The following is a 19858-nucleotide window of genomic DNA, read 5'->3' on the forward strand; positions in this document are numbered from 1 at the left end:
GGAATCCTCTTCCTCTGCTCTCCTCCCCTCCCTTCCCAACTTCCCCTTCCCCAATATCTCTCCACTCTCCCTCTCTCACCCTCTCTCTGTCTCTCCCTCATCTCTCTCTCCCTCATCTCTCTCTCTCTCTCTCTCTCTCTCTCTCTCTCTCTCTCTCTCTCTCTCTCTCTCTCTCTCTCTCTCTCTCTCTCTCTCTCTCTCTCTCTCTCTCTCTCTCTCTCTCTCTCTCTCTCTCTCTCTCTCTCTCTCTCTCTCTCTCTCTCTCTCTCTCTCTCTCTCTCTCTCTCTCTCTCTCTCTCTCTCTCTCTCTCTCTCTCTCTCTCTCTCTCTCTCTCTCTCTCTCTCTCTCTCTCTCTCTCTCTGTCTCTCTTTCTCTCTGTGTACAAACATCTCTGGATGGTGGTTATTTCTGCATGTATCCGGATTGGGGTTATGTCCCTACATATCCAAATGGTGGTTATGTCTGCACGTACCAAACAGTGGTTATGTCCACATGTATCCAAGCGATGGTTATGTCTGCACGTATCTGAACGATTGTTATCTCCACACGTATCTGGATGGTGGTAACATCTGCACGTATCAGAGTGGTGATTATGTCCACACATATCTGATCAGTGGTTATGTCTGCATGTATCCGAATGGTGGTTATGTCTACACATATCCGAATGGTGGTTATGTCTGCATGTCTCTGAACGGTGGTTATGTCTGCATGTCTCTGAACGGTGGTTATGTCTGCATGTATCTGAACGGTGGTTATGTCTGCATGTATCTGAATGGTGGTTATATGTGCACGTATCCGATCTGTGGTTATGTCTGCACGTATCCGAATGGTGGTTATGTCTGCACGTATCCGAATGGTGGTTATGTCTGCACATATCTGAATGGTGGTTATGTCTGCATGTATCTGAATGGTGGTTATGTCTGCACGTATCCGAATGGTGGTTATGTCTGCACATATCTGAATGGTGGTTATGTCTGCACGTATCCGAATGGTGGTTATGTCTGCACATATCCGAATGGTGGTTATGTCTGCACATATCTGAATGGTGGTTATGTCTGCACGTATCCGAACGGTGGTTATGTCTGCACGTATCCGAATGGTGGTTATGTCTGCATGTATCTGAATGGTGGTTATATCTGCACAGATCCGAACGGTGGTGATGTCTGCATGTATCCGAACGGTGGTTATCTCTGCATGCATCCAAACGGTGGTTATTTCTGCATATATATGAATGGTGGTTATATCTGCATGTATCCGAATGGTGGTTATCTCCACATTGATCCGGACAGTGGCTATCTCCACATGTATCTGAATAGTGCTTATCTCTGCATGTATCCGATTGGTGGTTATCACTGTGCATATCCAATTGATGGTTATCGCCATGCATATCCGATTGATGGTTATCGCCATGCGTATCCGAATGGTGGTTATCTTGGCACGCTTCCAAACAGTGGTTATCGTTGCACATATCCGAACAGTGGTTATCACTGCCTGTACCTGAATGGTGGTCATCTCCTCATGTATCTGTACGGTGGTTATCTCTGCACCTATCCAGATGGTGGTTATGCCTAGATGGTGGTTATCTCCAAAAAAAGTCTGGATGGTGGTGATATCCACATGTATCCAAACAGTCGTTATCTCTGCACCTATCTGGATGGTGGTTATCTCTGCAGATGTCCAGATGGGTGGCTATGTCCGGATGGTAGTTTTCTCCCGACCTGTCTGAATGGTGGTTATCTCGGGATGGTGGTTATGTTTGTACGGACCCTTGCCTCACACGACCAAACCTTGCCCTCCTCTAACACTGCCTTCTCTTGTCCTCCCCTCATGCTACCTTCCCTTGCCCTTCCCTGCCCTCCACTCACACTGCCCTGCCCTCACACTGCCTTCCCTTGCCCCCCCCTCATGCTACCTTCCCTTGCCTTCCCCTCACGCGCCTTCCCTTCCCCCACCCTTCCTCACTCCCGCACCCCTCCTCGCTCCCCTCTCCTTCCTCACTCCCCCAGCACAGTGTGACCACTTCTTGGCTTTTTTCACAAGATCTTGGCTATTCGTTGTTCACCTTGGTGTCTTGGGTTTCTATAGGTTTTCTTGGCGTATAGGTTTTCTATTATCATCGCTTTTCCGAAACCTTGTGAATTCTTGGCTTTTTTCATTGGCTTACCTTGGCATTTATGATAATGAGGAGTGATCACACTGCCCCACCATCCTCACTCCCACCATCTTCCTTGCTCCTCCACCCCTCCCTCCCTATTCTTTCCCTCCTCTCCCTCCCCTCACCCTACCATCCCTCCTCTCTCCTTCCTTCCTTCTTACGCCCCCCCCCACCTTAATATTCCCCTCAGCAAAGCGACAGGTTATATTTGCTTGTGTGTGTATATATATATATATATATATATATATATATATATATATATATATATATATATATATATATATATATATATATATATATGTATATATGTATATATGTATATGTATGTATATGTATATGTATATGTATATATATATATATATATATATATATATATATATATGTACAGTATATGTGTGTATATATATATATATATATATATATATATATATATATATATATATATGTATATATATATATATATATATATATATATATATATATATATATATATATATATATATATATATATATATATATTTATTTATTTATTTATGGAGCCTGGTGTTGGCGCAGTGGTTAGGGCAGCGGCTTGGGATCCCAGTGTCCTGAGTTCAAGCCCTGTTGGCTGCTGAATTAACACCAGGGGGTTGACTCAGCCTGTCATCCTTCCGAGGTCGGCGAAATGAGTGCCAGTGTACTGGTCCCGGTGTATGCCCCGGTTAGAATAGGTGTACCATATCGCTGTGTGTCGTAAGAGGCGACCAGGGTTGGCGTCAGGAAGGGCATCCGGCCATAAAACATTGCCTCAAGAAAAAGCCCAACCCCTGCACAGCAGGGAAAATAGCTGTAAAAACGGTCATATATATATATATATATATATATATATATATATATATATATATATATATATATATATATATATATATATATATATATATATATATATATATATATATATATATATATATATAGTGTTGGTCCCCACTATTTGCGTGGAATGTGTTCGTGGAAAGTGTCGTGAATGTCGAATCTATGAATGTCAGGGCAGTCAGGGCATTGTGTAAATGGGAAAAAGGGGGATAGGTTCATGATGGTTTGAGATTCACAAGGGAAAATAAAAAATCCTGCAAAAAACTGCGAACGCACCCACAAAAAACCCCTGCAAAAACGTGAAAAAACCCTGTGAATATCCCTGCAAAAACACGCAAAAAACGTGAGGAAACACGCAAAACAAATGCAAAATAACGCTAATACATCCACGTAAAACCGCGAAAAAAAAAGCAAATATCTGAAAAAAAAACTGAGAAAACGTGATGCACAGGGCCACAAATGTAGAAGCAGGTTGCATTTTTTTAATCAACCACAAATTGACAGGCTCAGAAGATGGCGAACCCGTGAATAGGGGGATCTGACAGCATATTGCTACAAAACCAGAGTTCAGGATTCAACACGAGGGGGATTTCTCACTCTAACCCCTGCATTCCGCCACGCTGTGGTTAAGTCAGTTGGGGTTTGTGCTCTCAGTACACACCCATCTATTTATTTGTATGGCCAAGTGGAACCGTGGTTAAGCACTCACTAATTATGGAGCCAATAAATGTGCCAGAATTTCCCATCTATCTTATCTTTACATGCTGAATTGAGCCATTGGAGGAAAGAATGGCGCGAACAGGCAGGAAACGGGTAACATTTCAGCAAAACATGTATTTACAAACACAATCAATGTAATCAGTGGCATGCATTTACAAGCAACAATCAAGCAATCATCAAACGGTAGAGGCAGGCAAAGACATATGTAGAAAAGCACTTATTCCCCTTATACAATCTTATTTTACCCGGTTATATACACAACATGGTGCCATCAGGATCATTCCGAGGAAGCTTAGAGAGGAAGAACAGAAGACAGAGGCAGAGCAAGGCGTCAATTTAGCCTTTGACTCACCTTGGCACATATCAACGGACGTGTGCCAATCCTGGAACAAGAAAGGAATGGGGAAAAGTAGAAAGGTGTTGGTGCAATCTGTGCAATGTGGGATTGATGAGGAAAAGGTGTGACGTGTGTATGTAAAGCCTCACCTGGAAGGGTCAAGAGGCAAATTGTTGATAGTTCTTTCAGAATAGAGATTCCCTTCATGAGTTTATGTGGACGAATAAGGGTTCTTAGAGGACAGCAAGAGACAGATAGTGCATGTCAGTATGGAGCTATCTTCCTTGTCTGTTCTTGTGCTTCTGCCTCATCGTCGTCTGGTCACAGCGCCACCGACCCAGCACTATTTAGCCTATCTTTGGCACAGCTCCAGTGCAATTGGTCCTGGCAGGCGATTTCTCTTCGGCATGAACAGGCAGACAGCTTCTCACTCATGTCCCCAGCGTGTTCTAACAGCGGCGAATGGTCTGGTGTTCTGCCTTTTAAGCAGCTTGAATGTGGCAGAGACTTGGGGAGGTCAGAGTTCATGGGAGGTGGATTTCCCGGGGCAAAGGTTGTGACTTGCTCTTTGACCCATGACAGCACATTCCCATTGGTGTGCTCACCAGGCCACACCTCCTTCAGCTGTTAATCAATCTCTAAGTGAGGTCTGAACTGAGTCAAAACCACTACTGCTTTCACAGGTTTTTCTGCCGAGCAATTTCTGCCATCCAAATGATTTGAAAATGAGGACATTGTCCTTTCCCTCATTGTCTGAATTTGAGATTGTCTTTGGTGAGGTGTCCTATAATGTGGTTGTGTGTGGTGCTGTATGAGAGGGCTAAATAAAGGAAGAAGGGAAATTTACGAATTGCGGGTTGCACCCAATAGACATGAAGATGGTTTAAATGATAATTTTGGAGAGAGAGAAAGAGTGGTGTTGAACTGTGTGGTGAATTGAAATGCAACCACCATGTGTGAGACATTAATAAAAGAGGGTTTAAATACAGGACAAAAGGAAGGACAGGAGAGGTCTAAAGTAGAGGAAGAAGAATGATTATAGCCCACACAACACATTTATTTCTCTCCCCTCCAGACAATGGGTGGGTGCCTGTCTGGGCAGATATGATATACTAACGATATAATTGACAAGGGAACTCCTACGTTTCATAGATGTTCACTTCATCCAGTGGCCAGTTTCATAACTGTGTATATACTGTATATATACACATGTATATGTATTTGTAAATGTATATATATATATATATATATATATATATATATATATATATATATGTATATATATATATATATATATATATGTATATATTTGTATATGTAGGTATGTATATATATATATATGTATATATTTGTATATGTATGTATATATATATATATATATATATATATATATATATATATGTATGTATATATATATATATATATATATATATATATATATATATATATATATATATATATATATATATATATATATATATGTATATATATATATGCAATGTCTGAAAGATATATATATATATATATATATATATATATATATATATATATATATATATATATATATATATATATATATATATTTGTCAATCAGATAAAAGTTGGCGATTTATGTGACCTTTACCTATTGACCTCAAAAATAATAGTTTCCAGCTTTTGACAAGCTCTATCAATTGGTTAGGTTTCGTGAAGATCGATTTGGAATTGTGACTTGAAGGAGATTGACAGACCAACAAACCTATTCAGGAAAAGAATGTACTTGTGAATCTTCAATTTCACAAGTGAAAAAAGAGACTATCAAGCGCCATTATTCTGAATAATTGCCAAACCCCTTCCATCATGACTGCTGGCAGGGAAGGCAATGGAAACTTCCCTAAACTTATATATTTTGAGACTATTTCAACAGCATCTTAGACAAAATATTAAGTATAATTTTATGGTGTATTAATTATGTACATTTTTAGTTCTGTATATACAGCACAATGGTCACCAACTTTTCTTATGAAATGGTGTTTTTTGCCTGCAGCTTAGATGGGCCATGCAGAGGGCGAGGAACTTCGTCAACAGCAAGCGGAAGGCAAATGGCTTCAACTGCAGTGACCAAAAGGATGGATATAGCAATGGCTTCACTGTTTCACATCTTGCCATGCCTTCTCGAACAAAAGACCATTCAGCAATTTGTTGCTCTGAACTTGATGCCACCATAATGGCATTGGCTTTGCTGATCCTACCTTTTCTTCCAGCAAGCAACCTGTTGTTCTACGTTGGATTTGTTTTGGCTGAACGGATCCTTTACATCCCTAGCATGGGCTTCTGCCTGCTTGTGGCTACTGGAGCAAGAGCCCTTCATCGGGCTGCAGCACATCGGAGTTTGGCACGGGTTGCTCTCTGGGCGGCATCAGTTTCACTGATACTTGCACTGACTGTCCGGACAGCACTGCGGAACAATGACTGGAGGGATGAAGAGGCACTCTATCGTTCTGGACTATCTGTGAATCCAGCAAAGGGTGAGCACCACAGATGGATATAAATATATACAAATATATGGATATACTTTAAACACCCATACACACAGTACTGTGCAAACATATCAGGCCACCTTGAAAATATATATGTTTATTGTCATATTGCCATATTTTGACAAGTAAAAGGGTCTTGGAGGTCTAATAATGAACATCTATTACTACAAGGAGGGGTGTGTGTGTGTGTGTGTGTGTGTGTGTGTGTGTGTGTGTGTGTGTGTGTGTGTGTGTGTGTGTGTGTGTGTGTGTGTGTGTGTGTGTGTGTGTGTGTGTGTGTGTGTCTTGTGCTTAATTCTGAAGGATTCCTGCTCCAGTAGAATAATTAAATTGGAACCATTGGAAAGGTAATGATGGAATTACTTGGTTGGAAAGCTAATAATTGGTTTATTGGAACAGTCATTCATGTCCGTTTAATCTTGAAGATGCCTGGTTTAAATGTCCGTTTTTCTGGCATTGAGGAAGAAGAAGCGAGACTCCTAGATCAAATATCGCGGTTCCAATGACACCTTTGTTTTTCAGCAAGACACTAACCCCAAACATATCATTAAAATATATTTACAAAGAAAAGCAGAAACAGGAACTGTACAACTGTTTGAATGGCACAATAAAGTCCTGTCCTTAACATCATAAATGCTGAAGGACATAGAAGCTGTCGAAGCTGTTTGGGATTATTTGGAGAAGGAGATAGAAGCTGTCTGGGATTATTTGGGCCTGAAGAAAATTGAAAAACAACCAAAATCAAAAGAAAAATGATGGAAAACATTGCAGAATGCATGGAACAACTTCCTAATGGAATTTCTCCAGAAATTGCAGGAAATAATTCTGAAATGAATATCCACTGTTTTGGATGAAAAATGTGGTCACACCATACTATTGAAATTTCATTCATTAATATTGTAAAATACAATTAATTTTTGTATATGATCATTATATCACCTTTTATTTATCAAATTATGCCAATGCGACAAGAAAAATGTTTATCTTCAAGATGATCCAAGACTTTTGCACGCACGCACACACATGCACACGCACACGCACACGCACACACACACATTTCATTTTTGTATTGATATTCCCCATTAAACAGGTCTGGGAAGTTAGTCGTTTGGAATGTAGGTTGATAATAAATTTAATACCACAGTAACCAAGTGTATAAAATTAATTCGGAAATTGAAACAAATCTTTTTGCGATGCATATTATTTTATCATGTATTGTACTCGCAATATCCACTTCGCACAAATAAAATTTACATAAAACCGTTTGGGATTTTTGTGCAGTAAATAATCATCAATTATTGAAGTAATAAACACCAGTTCCATGAATGTGAATTACAAGAAACGCCAATAAAAGTTGCAAATTCGTGAATATATGAAATATAACAGAACAGCGTGTGAAGATCCAATCTTTGGTGGAATAAGTGCACATTATGAACAATAATGTCACACCTTGACGTTTTAGCCAGCTTATGCCGATTTTTGGATAATTTGTGTAAAACGCTGGTACACGTCGAATACGTTATGGGTAAGTTTTGATAACATTGAGAGCACGCTGAAAAACACTGCCATACGTCGTACGCTGGCTTTAAACGTTGTACTTGGCGGTTGTCCTCAAATTTTCCATGCTTGAAATTTTAAGACTTATGCCAGCGTATGACTCACATGTTCCGCATAACGCTGGCCATAAGTTGTAGGCACGTTACGTGATCGTTGACACACGTCGACACACGTTACTTGTAAGTTACTCATAAGTCGAAACACGTCGAGTTAATGTTTAGCGTACCCGAAACTTATTTCTAACCTATGAGTAACATGTTGTAGGCACGTTACGCGATCGTTGACACACGTTGACACACGTTTCTTGTAAGGTACTCATGAGTCGAAACACGTCAAGGTAATGGTTAGCGTCAGTGTTCCAGACTCCCTGGTATTTTTTTCTTCTTCGGTATGACGGTGATGTTGACACTTCGATTTCTAGTGCGCTATAATATAATATAATTAATAGGCTGCCACTCAACAATTTAAATCATAACCGCACTCGAAATCGAAGTGTTAACATCACTGTCATGCCGAAGAAAAAAAAAACCCCAAAAAAACACCAGGGAGTCTGGAACACTGACGCTAACCATTACCTTGACGTGTTTCAACTTATGAGCACCTTTCAAGTAACTTTTGTCGACGTGTGCTGACGATCGCATATCGTGCGTACTGCTTATTCCCATCGCATGCGGAACGTGTGAGGCATACAGCAAGTACGTCGTAAAATATTTAACACGTTTCAACTTACAAGACGTACTCCACTTAATACGACGTATGATAGCGTATTTTAGCGTTCTATTCACGCATACCAAACTTACCCATACCATGTTCGACGTGCGCCAGCGTTTTAGACACATTTTTCAGAATTTGGCATACGCTGGCAAGATCGCCAAGGTGTGACTGCGATGTTGACACTTCCATTTCTCTGGCGGTTATGATTTGAATCGTTGTGTGGCAGCCTTTTAATAGGCTATGCCACGTGATCGTCGGCGATACGTGCAGCGCGCTATGCATAAGTTAGACTATCGTTGGGCATAGGTTGTGAACGCCTACAACAGGCGAAGCATTCATTGGTATAAGTTATCTTTAAGACAACGAAACGTTGTGTGTCTGTTACTAATATGTTAGGCATATGACCAACTCGTTATGAATACGTCCGAATCTTTAAAAAATACATCAAAAGTTCAACGTAAGCCAGCGTTTTACAAACATTTTAATACGTTGCCATTGCTGGCTAAAACGTCAAGGTGTGACTGGGCCTTTAGCACTCAAACTGTCAAACAGCAGAAACACAAACTATTGCCTGATTTTGTAAAATGACACTGTTCTTGTTATTTACTTAAACCATTTGTTTCTCACGCATTTATAAAAGTTGTTAATTTACAATATTAAACACATGTGATTGTTATCACTGATAATTTGATGAATTTACCCAAAAGCTTGAATATCTTTGGAATAACCCAAACTTTTGCACAGGACTGTATATTTATATTTGCAGTCAGATAAGATTATAAGAAGAGCTCAGCAGTCAGGACTTTTATTTACAAATAAAATAAATACTATGACAGAAATATTGATGGAATTTTAATGGCTCCCTTCTCCAGACTTGCTCTTCCTACCTCTTTCCTTATGTGTGTGTGTGTTATCCCAACCCAACCATATTTTTGTTTTCTCCCTCATTATTCTCAATTACTCTCAATAACTCCAGTCAGTATTTTCTTTCTCGTCCTCTCCCTTTTCCTTTCTTTCATAAAATCGTTATTTTCCTCAAACTGAGCTGGCATGATGTCCGAGAGGTACGCACACTTGCCTCTCGGCTGTCGAGCCTGGGTTTGAATCTCGACTCAGCGATAAACTGTCATCCCGGTGTTTCGCAGGTAGGGTGAATCATTGATGTGTGTGCTGTCCACCGGATGGACGCTACTCTGGGTGTGCAATCTGCCAGCTTTAGCTGGTGGACGTTATAGATCCCACGCTGTCCCTCGCTAAGAGTAGGTGAGCTACTGTCCAAATTCTAAATTCCTGCCCTAACCTTAGTCAAATATCAGGCCTGGCCAGCCAGTTTGTGAGACTTGGACCAAGCTTCCCCCAGCCAACTCCACAAGAATGTGGGAATAATTGTTAAAGAATAATAAGAAAAATAAGTTTTCCTCAACTTGTCTTGCCTCTACTTTTATTCATAATATGTAGAGGCTTCCCTATTTCATCCTTCCAATGTAATCTGACCAATTTTATTCCAATGCAAATGAAAGTTGCCTGCATCTGTGTCCTTTCTTTCAACTGATCACTGAGGAAGGACAAACTTGAGGAAACTCAGTTTTTGTAAATCCTCACCTTTCTCATTCAAGTTAGTGAGAAAATGATCAGAACTATCACGGTAGCATTTTACCATTGACTTTTCCAGGTTTGTACAGACAAGGAAACCCAGATATAGCAGGATGCCACTTGGCCCAACATCCCAATACAATATTTGCAAACATGAAGCACATCTGAAACTTAATCTAACCAAGCTCACACAGTTGTGATGGGTGGTTCAAAGGAAAAAAACGAATGAGGTTGAGAGCTCGGGAGGAGAGAAAAAGCAGGCAGAAGGAGGAGAATGAAGAGGGGAGGGAAGGAAATATGGATGACAGACAATATACCATTTCACAACACTCTTTATAAAATCCTACCACGACTACCACAACTCCTTCCTCATTCATTTAATGACTACTACTACTACTACTACGACCACTAATACCACAACTACTACTACTACTTTGTTTTTTTTTCAGGGAATTTGTCAGTGATGGAATTCCTACATACAGATCCATACATTGCGTCAGTTTCATACAAACCCAAAGTCTGGTGTTGGCTTCACAGTTAAGGGGGCTGGCTTAAGATCTTACGGTCTTGAGATTGAATAACACCAGGTGGGTCATTTCATCCTGTCATCCTTCAGAGGTCATTAAAATTCGTACCAGCTAAACTGGAAACGGGACACTGCATCAGCAGCACAGTTGGTTTTTCAGCAATGATGCGACCAGCCACCATAGGTTGCATATGAAATAATAATAATAAAAATCCAAACATTCCGGGCCAAATTTACAAAAGGCCTTTAATAGTTAGACGCTTGTAGAATAGCTAATCATGTGATGTTCACCTAATCAAAGTTAGTGGCCAATCGCAGAAGAGTGATCATCTTTCGAATGCAGATGAAAACCTAATCACAAGTATTTAAACAACAAAGAAACTTTTACATGTCGTCGAGGGCATGTGTAAGAGTGCATTTAATGCCTTGAACCAAGCATTAGGTAAAATGGTGTCATTAAAACTGCAGTTGTACTCTCATATACTTCCTGGCAGTTAACTTTGGAATCACTCTTAGTTACACCATTGTGGTTTATGTACTGTAGTAAGGATTGCCGGTAACTGAAGTAATTACACTTGTAATTACAGTAGTTTGCAGATAATTACACCTTCATACTCGAGTTAAAACTACAGTGGGTTACAGTTGTAATTACAGTAGTCTGCAGAGAAATACTCCTTAATACTGGAGTTAAAACTAGTGTGTTACAGTTGTAATTACAGTAGTCTGCAGAGAAATACTCCTTAATACTGGAGTTAAAACTAGTGGGTTACAATTGTTATTACAGTAGTCTGCAGAGAAATACTCCTTAATACTGGAGTTAAAACTAGTGTGTTACAGTTGTAATTACAGTAGTCTGCAGAGAAATACTCCTTAATACTGGAGTTAAAACTAGTGGGTTACAATTGTTATTACAGTAGTCTGCAGAGAAATACTCCTTAATACTGGAGTTAAAACTAGTGGGTTACAGTTGTAATTACAGTAGTCTGTGGAAAAATACTCCTTGATTCTGGAGTTAAAACTATATTTGGTTACAGTTGTAATTATAGTTGTCTGCAGAGAATTATTCCTTAATACTAAAATTAAAACTATAGTTGGTTGCAGTTCTATACAGTCGTCTGCAGAGAATTACACCTTAACACGACAGTTAAAACTATAGTTGGTTACAGTTGTAATTACAGTAGGGTGCAGAGAAATACTCCTTAATACGAGAGTTAAAACTATATTTGGTTACAGTTGTAATTACAGTCGTCTGCATTGAATTACACCTTCATACTCGAGTTAAAACTACAGTGGGTTACAGTTGTAATTGCAGTGGGGTGCAGAGAAATACTGCTTAATATGAGAGTTAAAACTATATTTGGTTACAGTTGTAATTACAGTCGTCTGCATTGAATTACACCTTCATACTCGAGTTAAAACTACAGTGGGTTACAGTTGTAATTGCAGTGGGGTGCAGAGAAATACTGCTTAATACGAGAGTTAAAACTATATTTGGTTCAAGTTGTAATTACAGTAGTCAACAGAGAATTATTCCTTAATACAAGAGTTAAAACTTCAGTTTGTTACAGTTGTAATTACAGTAGTCTGCAGAGAATTACACCTTCATACTTGAGTTAAAACTACAGTGGGTTACAGTTGTAATTACAGTAGTCTGCAGAGAATTACATCTTCACACTCGAGTTAAAACTACAGTTGGTTACAGTTGTAATTACAGTAGTCTAAAGAGAATTACACCTTCATAATCGAATTAAAACTACAGTGGGTTACAGTTGTAATTACAGAAGTCTGCAGATAATTACTCTTTAATACTGGAGTTAAAACTACAGTGGGTTACAGTTGTAATTACAGTAGTCTGCAGAGAATTACTCCTTCATACTGGAGTTAAAACTACAGTGGGTTAGAGTTGTAATTACAGTAGTCTGCAGAGAATTACTCCTTAATACTGGAGTTAAAACTAGTGGGTTACAGTTGTAATTACAGTAGTCTGCAGAGAATTACACGAGTAAAGAGATGTACAAGATGTGCATGGCTTGTAATTGGTAGTTTACATGGGACAGTGAATATGGATGTGTTCGGAGTGCTTGAATTGGCTCAAGAGGAGGCAGAAGAGGAGAGGAATAGGGCAGTTCACTGACGTGCATTGAGAATCTTCGAGGATAGATGCAAACCTCTGGAGAAGTATGAAAATATAAAATTTCTCCAGTTATATTCTCAAAGGAATAATTGTATTAGTTGCTGAATCTAGTGCAAGAAGACCTTTATCAACCGACAATGAGGAGCAATGTGCTGATTCCCCTCCAATAATTGTCCATGGCGCTGCGATTCTATGCAAGTGCATCATTTCAATTGGATGTTGGAGATACGTGTGGTGTTTTTATATTTTGTAAGATACAATGTCAAGGCTCGTATAAGAGCGAACACACAGAACGTATAACAAGGGGAGCAGGATACAAGAGGGATGAGAGAGGGAAGCACAAAACAGTGGGGAATAGACATATGAGGAGATGTGTGGAAGGGAGAGGGATGGGGCGGGGAACACTGTGTAAAACAGGATGGCTACTAGAGGGACTTTCATGAAGGAAAGCAGGGAATTTGAAGGAGGTGGGTTTGGGGTGGATTAATAGGGGAAGAAAAGATCATGGTTTTGGATGGGGGAAGATATGAGATGGTGGTGAACAGATGTTTTGAAGACCTGGAGGGAAGAGTGGGATTGAAGAGTGTGTGGGAGTTTGTTCCAAAGGTGGGGAAAAAGAGGGATAAATGATTGAAGATGAGCAGTGATTCTTGATTTTGGCAGTTTCACCAAAAGGGGGTTTTTGATGAATCTTGAGCACCCTGAAGAAATATTGGTGGGAAAGATAGCGGACAGTGCTTGGGGGGAGGGGGGGTAAGGCCGGAGAGGGGATGGTGGAAGACAGAAAGACCACCGACCTGCCTGCAGTGAGAGAGTGAGAGACCCAAAGACTCAGCCTCATCACAGGAGATACCAATGATTTTAAATGCCTTGGTTTCCACAGCGTGAAGCCGAGAAAGGTGTGAGGCAGGAGCACCAGCCCAGAGAGGAGAGTAGTACTTCATCAGGCTGCGGATGAAAGCTTTGTATGTGGTCAGGAGCTCAGGTTTGCCAAGGAAGGACTTTGCCTAACTTTGCCCATTAGTTACCCAATTTGGAGAATTATTGAGTGTTGGTCAGAGAAATTGCTTATGTTTGTGAGGGCTGATATGCCATGTGGTCCAAGGTGTTTCAAATGTAAACTGGACATGTTGTTCTTTCGTCTTTTCTGGGTCCAACATGACATGTGTTTGCATTGTGGTCTATGAGCATATTAGCTTGTTGTTTCTCTGATGGTATGTTGTCTGCGGTAGTTACGACTGCATGTGAGGGTGTTATGACTGTTGAGGTTGGTGATGCTGTTTATGACTTTGTACAAGTGGTTGGTATTGGCTGAGTGGTAGAGTTTATATAGAAAGGAGTGCCGATTTTGTGGGTTTTTTCACGAATATTTGGTTGCTTCTGCCACCGAAGGTCAGGTCAGGTCAGGTATGGGAGCATGTGCCAGAACAGCACGTCGCTGCGTCCACTTTCCGCCGGTACTCCAGGGGCCTCCGTCTGGCCATCCCCCAGGCAGATGCCAGGCCCATCCCCATCTCCTTGAGATGATGGTCAACCTGTTGCAACCATGAGGCATGTGGTCGACCCACTGGCCTCCTCCACTCATGAGACTCCCTCGCTGAGAGAATCTGGTGAGCAGGATCAGAGTCAGGAAAACGAGCCACATGTCCATACAGCCGCAACTGACGCTCACAGACTATGCAGGTAACAAATCTCATCCGAGTTTCTCTCAGCAACCGCTCATTGGACACAAAATCCGACCAGCGATAGCCAAGGATTCTCCGAAGAGACCTGGTACCAAAGGAATTAAGTCTCCGTCTCAGATCCTTGGTCAGAGTCCAAGTCTCGCGCCCATAGAGCAAGACTGGAAGTACCAAGGACCTGAAGACTCGGACTTTCGTCCTCCCGCACAGGTACCGGCAGCGCCACACCCCATGATCCAGTGAATCCATGACTCCCCAGGCCCGACCCAGACGTCTATTGACCTCTGACTCGCAGCCAGCAGAGACATGAATATCACTGCCAAGGTAAGTGAATCTCTCCACGACCTCAACATCCTCACCACAAACAGACACAGACAGGACAGCAGCATCCAAGATGTCACCGAAAGCCTGGATCTTAGTTTTGACCCAAGAAACCCTTAATCCCAATGGCTCCGACTCCTCATTCAGCACCTCGAGGGCCCCCAAGAGGATGTCTAAAGTCTCCACAAAGATGACTGCATCATTTGCAAAGTCAAGGTCCGAGATCTTGACATTCCCAAATGACGCACCGCAACTTGATCTCTCCGACATCCTCCCTAGAATCCAGTCCATACAAGTGCTGAAAAGTGTGGGGGCAAGTACACATCCCTGACGAACTCCAGTAACAACTGGAAATAAGTCAGAGATGGTACCACCACACTTCACAGCACTCTCAGTACCAGAGTAGAGTTCAGACATCAGATCGATCAGTTTTGGTGGCACCCCACGAAGACCAAGAATCCTCCAGAGGACATCCCGATTCACTGAATCGAACGCTTTACAGAGATCAACATAGGCTGCAAGCAGCACCTGCCGAAACTCTCGTCTGCGTTCGGTGAGGACACGAAGTGCAAGGATACGGTCAATCGTTGACCTCTTTGGTGTAAAGCCTGACTGCTCTGGACGCTGGTGCTCAAGCAGATGGTGGCGAACCCTATCAAGAATTATCCGAGCAAAGACCTTGCCCGGCACTGAGAGCAGCGTCACCCCTCGGTAGTTGTTGCAGTCTTGGCGATCACCCTTACCTTTCCAGAGAGGGACAACAAGGCCCCTCTTCCAGTCAGTTGGGATGATGCCTGTGTTCCAGGCAGAGCACAAAACTGCATGCAACGACACGAGTGCAGCATTTCCACCAGCCTTGAGAAGTTCGGCATGGATGCCACAGATCCCTGGAGCTTTGCCCCGTTTCAACTGGTTCACCGCAGCCCGTGTTTCCACAAGCGTAGGTGGACCACAGTTGATTCGAGGATCAGCAACAGGGATTGTAACACCCTTGACGTCCAACTCGACAGTTGGGGGATCAGCCTGGTACAACCGCTCAAAGTAACTGGCCCAGCGGGCCTTCACTTCAGACTCCTCTGTCAAGAGCCTACCACTCTCTGCTCGAACTGTAGTGCTCCGAGGGATGGGCATGGATGAACGTAATGCGCGAATTCCCCTGTAAGTGGGACGAGAATCACCTGTCCACAGGTGATGCTCTACCCCCTCACAGATTCCTCGCACATAGGCCTCCTTGTCCACCCTCAGTGCACGTACAGTTTTACGCCTCAGCTCCCTGAACAGCTCAGCTCTGCCATTCAGCCTGGCCCTGCGACTCTGGTCAATGGTATCCAGTGTCCCTTGAGAGACAAAATTCTTCTTTGCCCTGCGGTGAGCTCCAAGGCATCCACCGGCAACATCAAGGACGTTGGTCTTGAAGGCGCTCCACAACTCTTCAGGACCCCCCAAAGCACCCAGACCCCCCAAGTGTCCACTCAGCCTGTTCGCAAACTCCTCAGCTACTCTCTCATCCCTGAGCTTGGCAACATCCAGCCTAGGCTGGGATGGTACCATTCTCCAGGATTTAAGGTGCAGCTTTAGAGTTGCTACAACAAGCCTGTGGTCAGTATTGAGGAACTGAGCACTCCGGTAGACCCTGCAGTTCTGGATCATCCTCCAACGACCGTCAATGAGGACATGGTCAATCTCCTTTGCTGCACCGCCAGCGTTGGAATACCAAGTCCAGCGATGAGCTTGTGGGCACTGAAACCATGAACCAGCCACCCTAAGTCCATGACTTCTTGCAAAGTCAAGGAACTTAGTGCTATTCTGGTTCATAGTTCCTGACCCATGGGGACCAACACACACCTCATAACCGTCCCTATCAGTTCCAGTCGATGCATTGAAATCCCCCAAGACTAGAAGTATATCTCGTCTGGGGCACTGATCAACCACAGACTCGAGTGTGGCGTAGAATGGATCCTTCACGGTGAGATCACTCGCCTCAGTCGGAGCATAAACAGAGACCAGGGAAATGACACCTAAGGAGTGACGAATCCTTAATCTCATAATACGCTCGTTGACCGGTGTTACCTCAATTATCACTGGGGTCAGCTTATTGGACACAGCTACAGCAACTCCTTGGGTATGGTAACCATCAGAGCGACCGGACCAATAGTAGGTGTAACCACCCACCATTATCTCGCCGCAATCCGGTCTCCGAACCTCAGAGAGAGCTGCAATCCCGATGTCCAAACGCTTGAGCTCAGATGATAACAGAGACAGGTGATCATCCTCTCTTAGGGATAGGACATTCCAGGCACCCACCTGAAGGGACCGCCTCAGGTTAACCCAAGGAGACCGCCGTCTGGTGGACGACACCTCAGCACCACTCCGACACACTCTCCCGCAATCTGACCCAGGGATGTTACCCCGTGGTTTCCCTCCTATCAAAGATTGGGGGTCCCGAAGGCTTTGCCCCAATCCCGTCATCCGGTGAGCTGCCCTGCGAAGGGAAGCTGCACAGGAGGTACTCCCACGGAGTGGGTTTTCAGATTTTTTTGCGTTTTTGCGTTTTGCGGAATGAAGGGTTTTACGGTGGCCGGAGTGCAAATCCTGCCACCAACCTCCTAATAAGAAGTAGCCCAACTGCAGGAGGACGTCCGCAGACACAGTTGGGCACTAGATATGGATGGCCGTTGGCTCACAAGGAGCTCCTCCGCCCTTTGACAGGTTTTGGTTTTAATCCTGCTGGGTGTCCATATCCAAACACCCTCCTCACCAGAAAACCTGGTGGGGGAGACGGTTTAGTCGCCGACAACCCGACCATGGAACAGGTTAGTACAGGTTTACATGGTACCTGTAGCAGGTCACAGATCGAACCTGACCTGACAGCCACCGAAGGTGGACGGAGGTTATGTTTTCACCCCTGTCTATTTATGTATTTGTCTGTGAGCAGTCTATCTCAAAAAATTGTGAACAGATTCGGACGAAATTTAGTGGACAGGTTGGGTGTGTGACAATAACTAATTGATTAGATATTGGTGAAGATCTGGATCCGGATCCAAAAATGTTTTAAGTGATTCGTCACCATTGAGAGGACGGGCCAAGCACGATATATCGCATGATATCAAAATGTTGTGGACGAGTTATGACAAAACTTGGTCGATGGGTTGGATCGGTGACACGAACAAGCTGATTCAATTTTCGTTCAGGTCCGCATCCAGATCTGGCCTATCAGTCGGATACCAAACGTAAACTGTTCAGCTGGGTGGAGGTATGCGCTCTACCAAGTGCCATTCTCGTTGATTTCTTTGTTTAGTGTTTGAATCCTTTCTACTCTGTCTGGTGCTTTGGGTGTTGGTGTGTTGTGTTTTAGGTTGTCTCATTGCTGAATGACGTGTGCAATTTCTGGCATGTAGTTAGCATATTTTTTTTGATATTGCCCTTTGGAATGTATTTGGTAGCTGCAGTTGTGATGATCATATTGAACTATTTGATGTGGATGTCAATGTTGGTGACGTTGTTAATTTTGGGTTGTTGGAATTCTTGTTCATATTATATATTTAATATGTCCCATATTGATTTTTTTGTAATTGGTAAATATTGTTTTTGTTTGCGTTGAGGTCTATTGCTATGTTTATGGTATTGATAATAGGTTTGTGATCTTAAGGGAGTTGTTGAACTGTTCTTCATGTGGTTATGGTGGAAATTGATGGAAACCAGAATGTTATGTTTGATGAGTTATTGTAACCAGCTTGAAGTGGTGTCTGTGCATGTTGTTCTATATTGTTGAGTGTGAATAGCAAATTTAGTTGTGTGGCAATGCTTTGGTTTGGTCTCTGGTGTTGTGTTGGTGAAGGGTGTACTAGGCCATGTCTTTGGCGTTGAAGTGCACTTCTGATGATGGTGTCTGCGAAGGAGCAGAGGGTTCTGCAGTTACGGTGAGTCTTTGGTTGGTACAACGGGCGATGTGTCTGGTGGTATGGAAATGTTTATGATGTTCGTGTGATCTTTGTTACTAGTTTTTTTTATTTCAAAGCTTCAAGTTCGAGTGTGTTGTTTGGTGGTAGAAGTGATTTTGTGTATTGAGTGATACAGTATCTGTGCATCTAATTGACTTTTGTAGGTATGTAATAAGGCCCCCACCTCTGACATCCCGTCTATCTGTGCATATTAATGTAAAGTTTAATCACCCTGCCTGTGGGACACCAGGATGACAGTTTGTGGTTGGACCAGATTCGAACCCAGGAGAGTTAACTTTGCCTCATGTTGGCTTAATGGTTCGGGTGGCGGGCTTGGGATTCCAGCGTCCTGAGTTAAAATCCCACTTGGCTGTTGAATTAATACCAGGTGGGGTTGACCCAGCCTGTCATCCTTCCACGGTCAGCAAAATGAGTACCAGCTTGTTGGGATGATTGAGCCATTCGATATCCTGTGTCGGAGTGGCGACCCGTCCAAGATTGTACCCAATAGCCCAGGAGACTGCTTCTGCAGCACAAACGCTCTGTACAGAGTATGGTCCCAAAGGATGGATGGATGGATGGTGATGGTCAGTGTTTTGTTTTTCTGGTTTGATTTTGTTTCTTTTATCACGGCTCTGTGAATGTTGTTAGTGAGAGTGAAGTTTTTAAGTTGCCTGACCTTGCTGATGAGGCCATATATGTTGTATTGGACGATATGAAGGTTATGTGTGTGTTTTTGAGGTTGAGGTCATTGGTTTTGTGTCGGTGGTGGTGGTGTATGTGGTGGAAGTGATGAATGTGGTGGT

At 42.5% G+C, this 19858-nt stretch overlaps 1 protein-coding gene across 1 annotated transcript in view; it reads left to right on the forward strand.

Moving 5' to 3' along the window:
- TMTC2 (transmembrane O-mannosyltransferase targeting cadherins 2) overlaps positions 1 to 19858 on the forward strand; it is a 237622-nt gene that overhangs the window by 159744 nt on the left and 58020 nt on the right. Inside the window, exon 5 of the mRNA XM_085884190.1 lies at positions 6092 to 6572. Coding sequence (XP_085740316.1) covers positions 6092 to 6572 — 481 coding nt within the window. The remainder of the gene's footprint in view (positions 1 to 6091; positions 6573 to 19858) is intronic.

The sequence above is a fragment of the Eptatretus burgeri genome, chromosome 6, assembly GCF_056783735.1.
Source record: "Eptatretus burgeri isolate ZD-2024b chromosome 6, Ebu_testis_v1, whole genome shotgun sequence".
Classification (NCBI taxonomy): domain Eukaryota; kingdom Metazoa; phylum Chordata; class Myxini; order Myxiniformes; family Myxinidae; genus Eptatretus; species Eptatretus burgeri.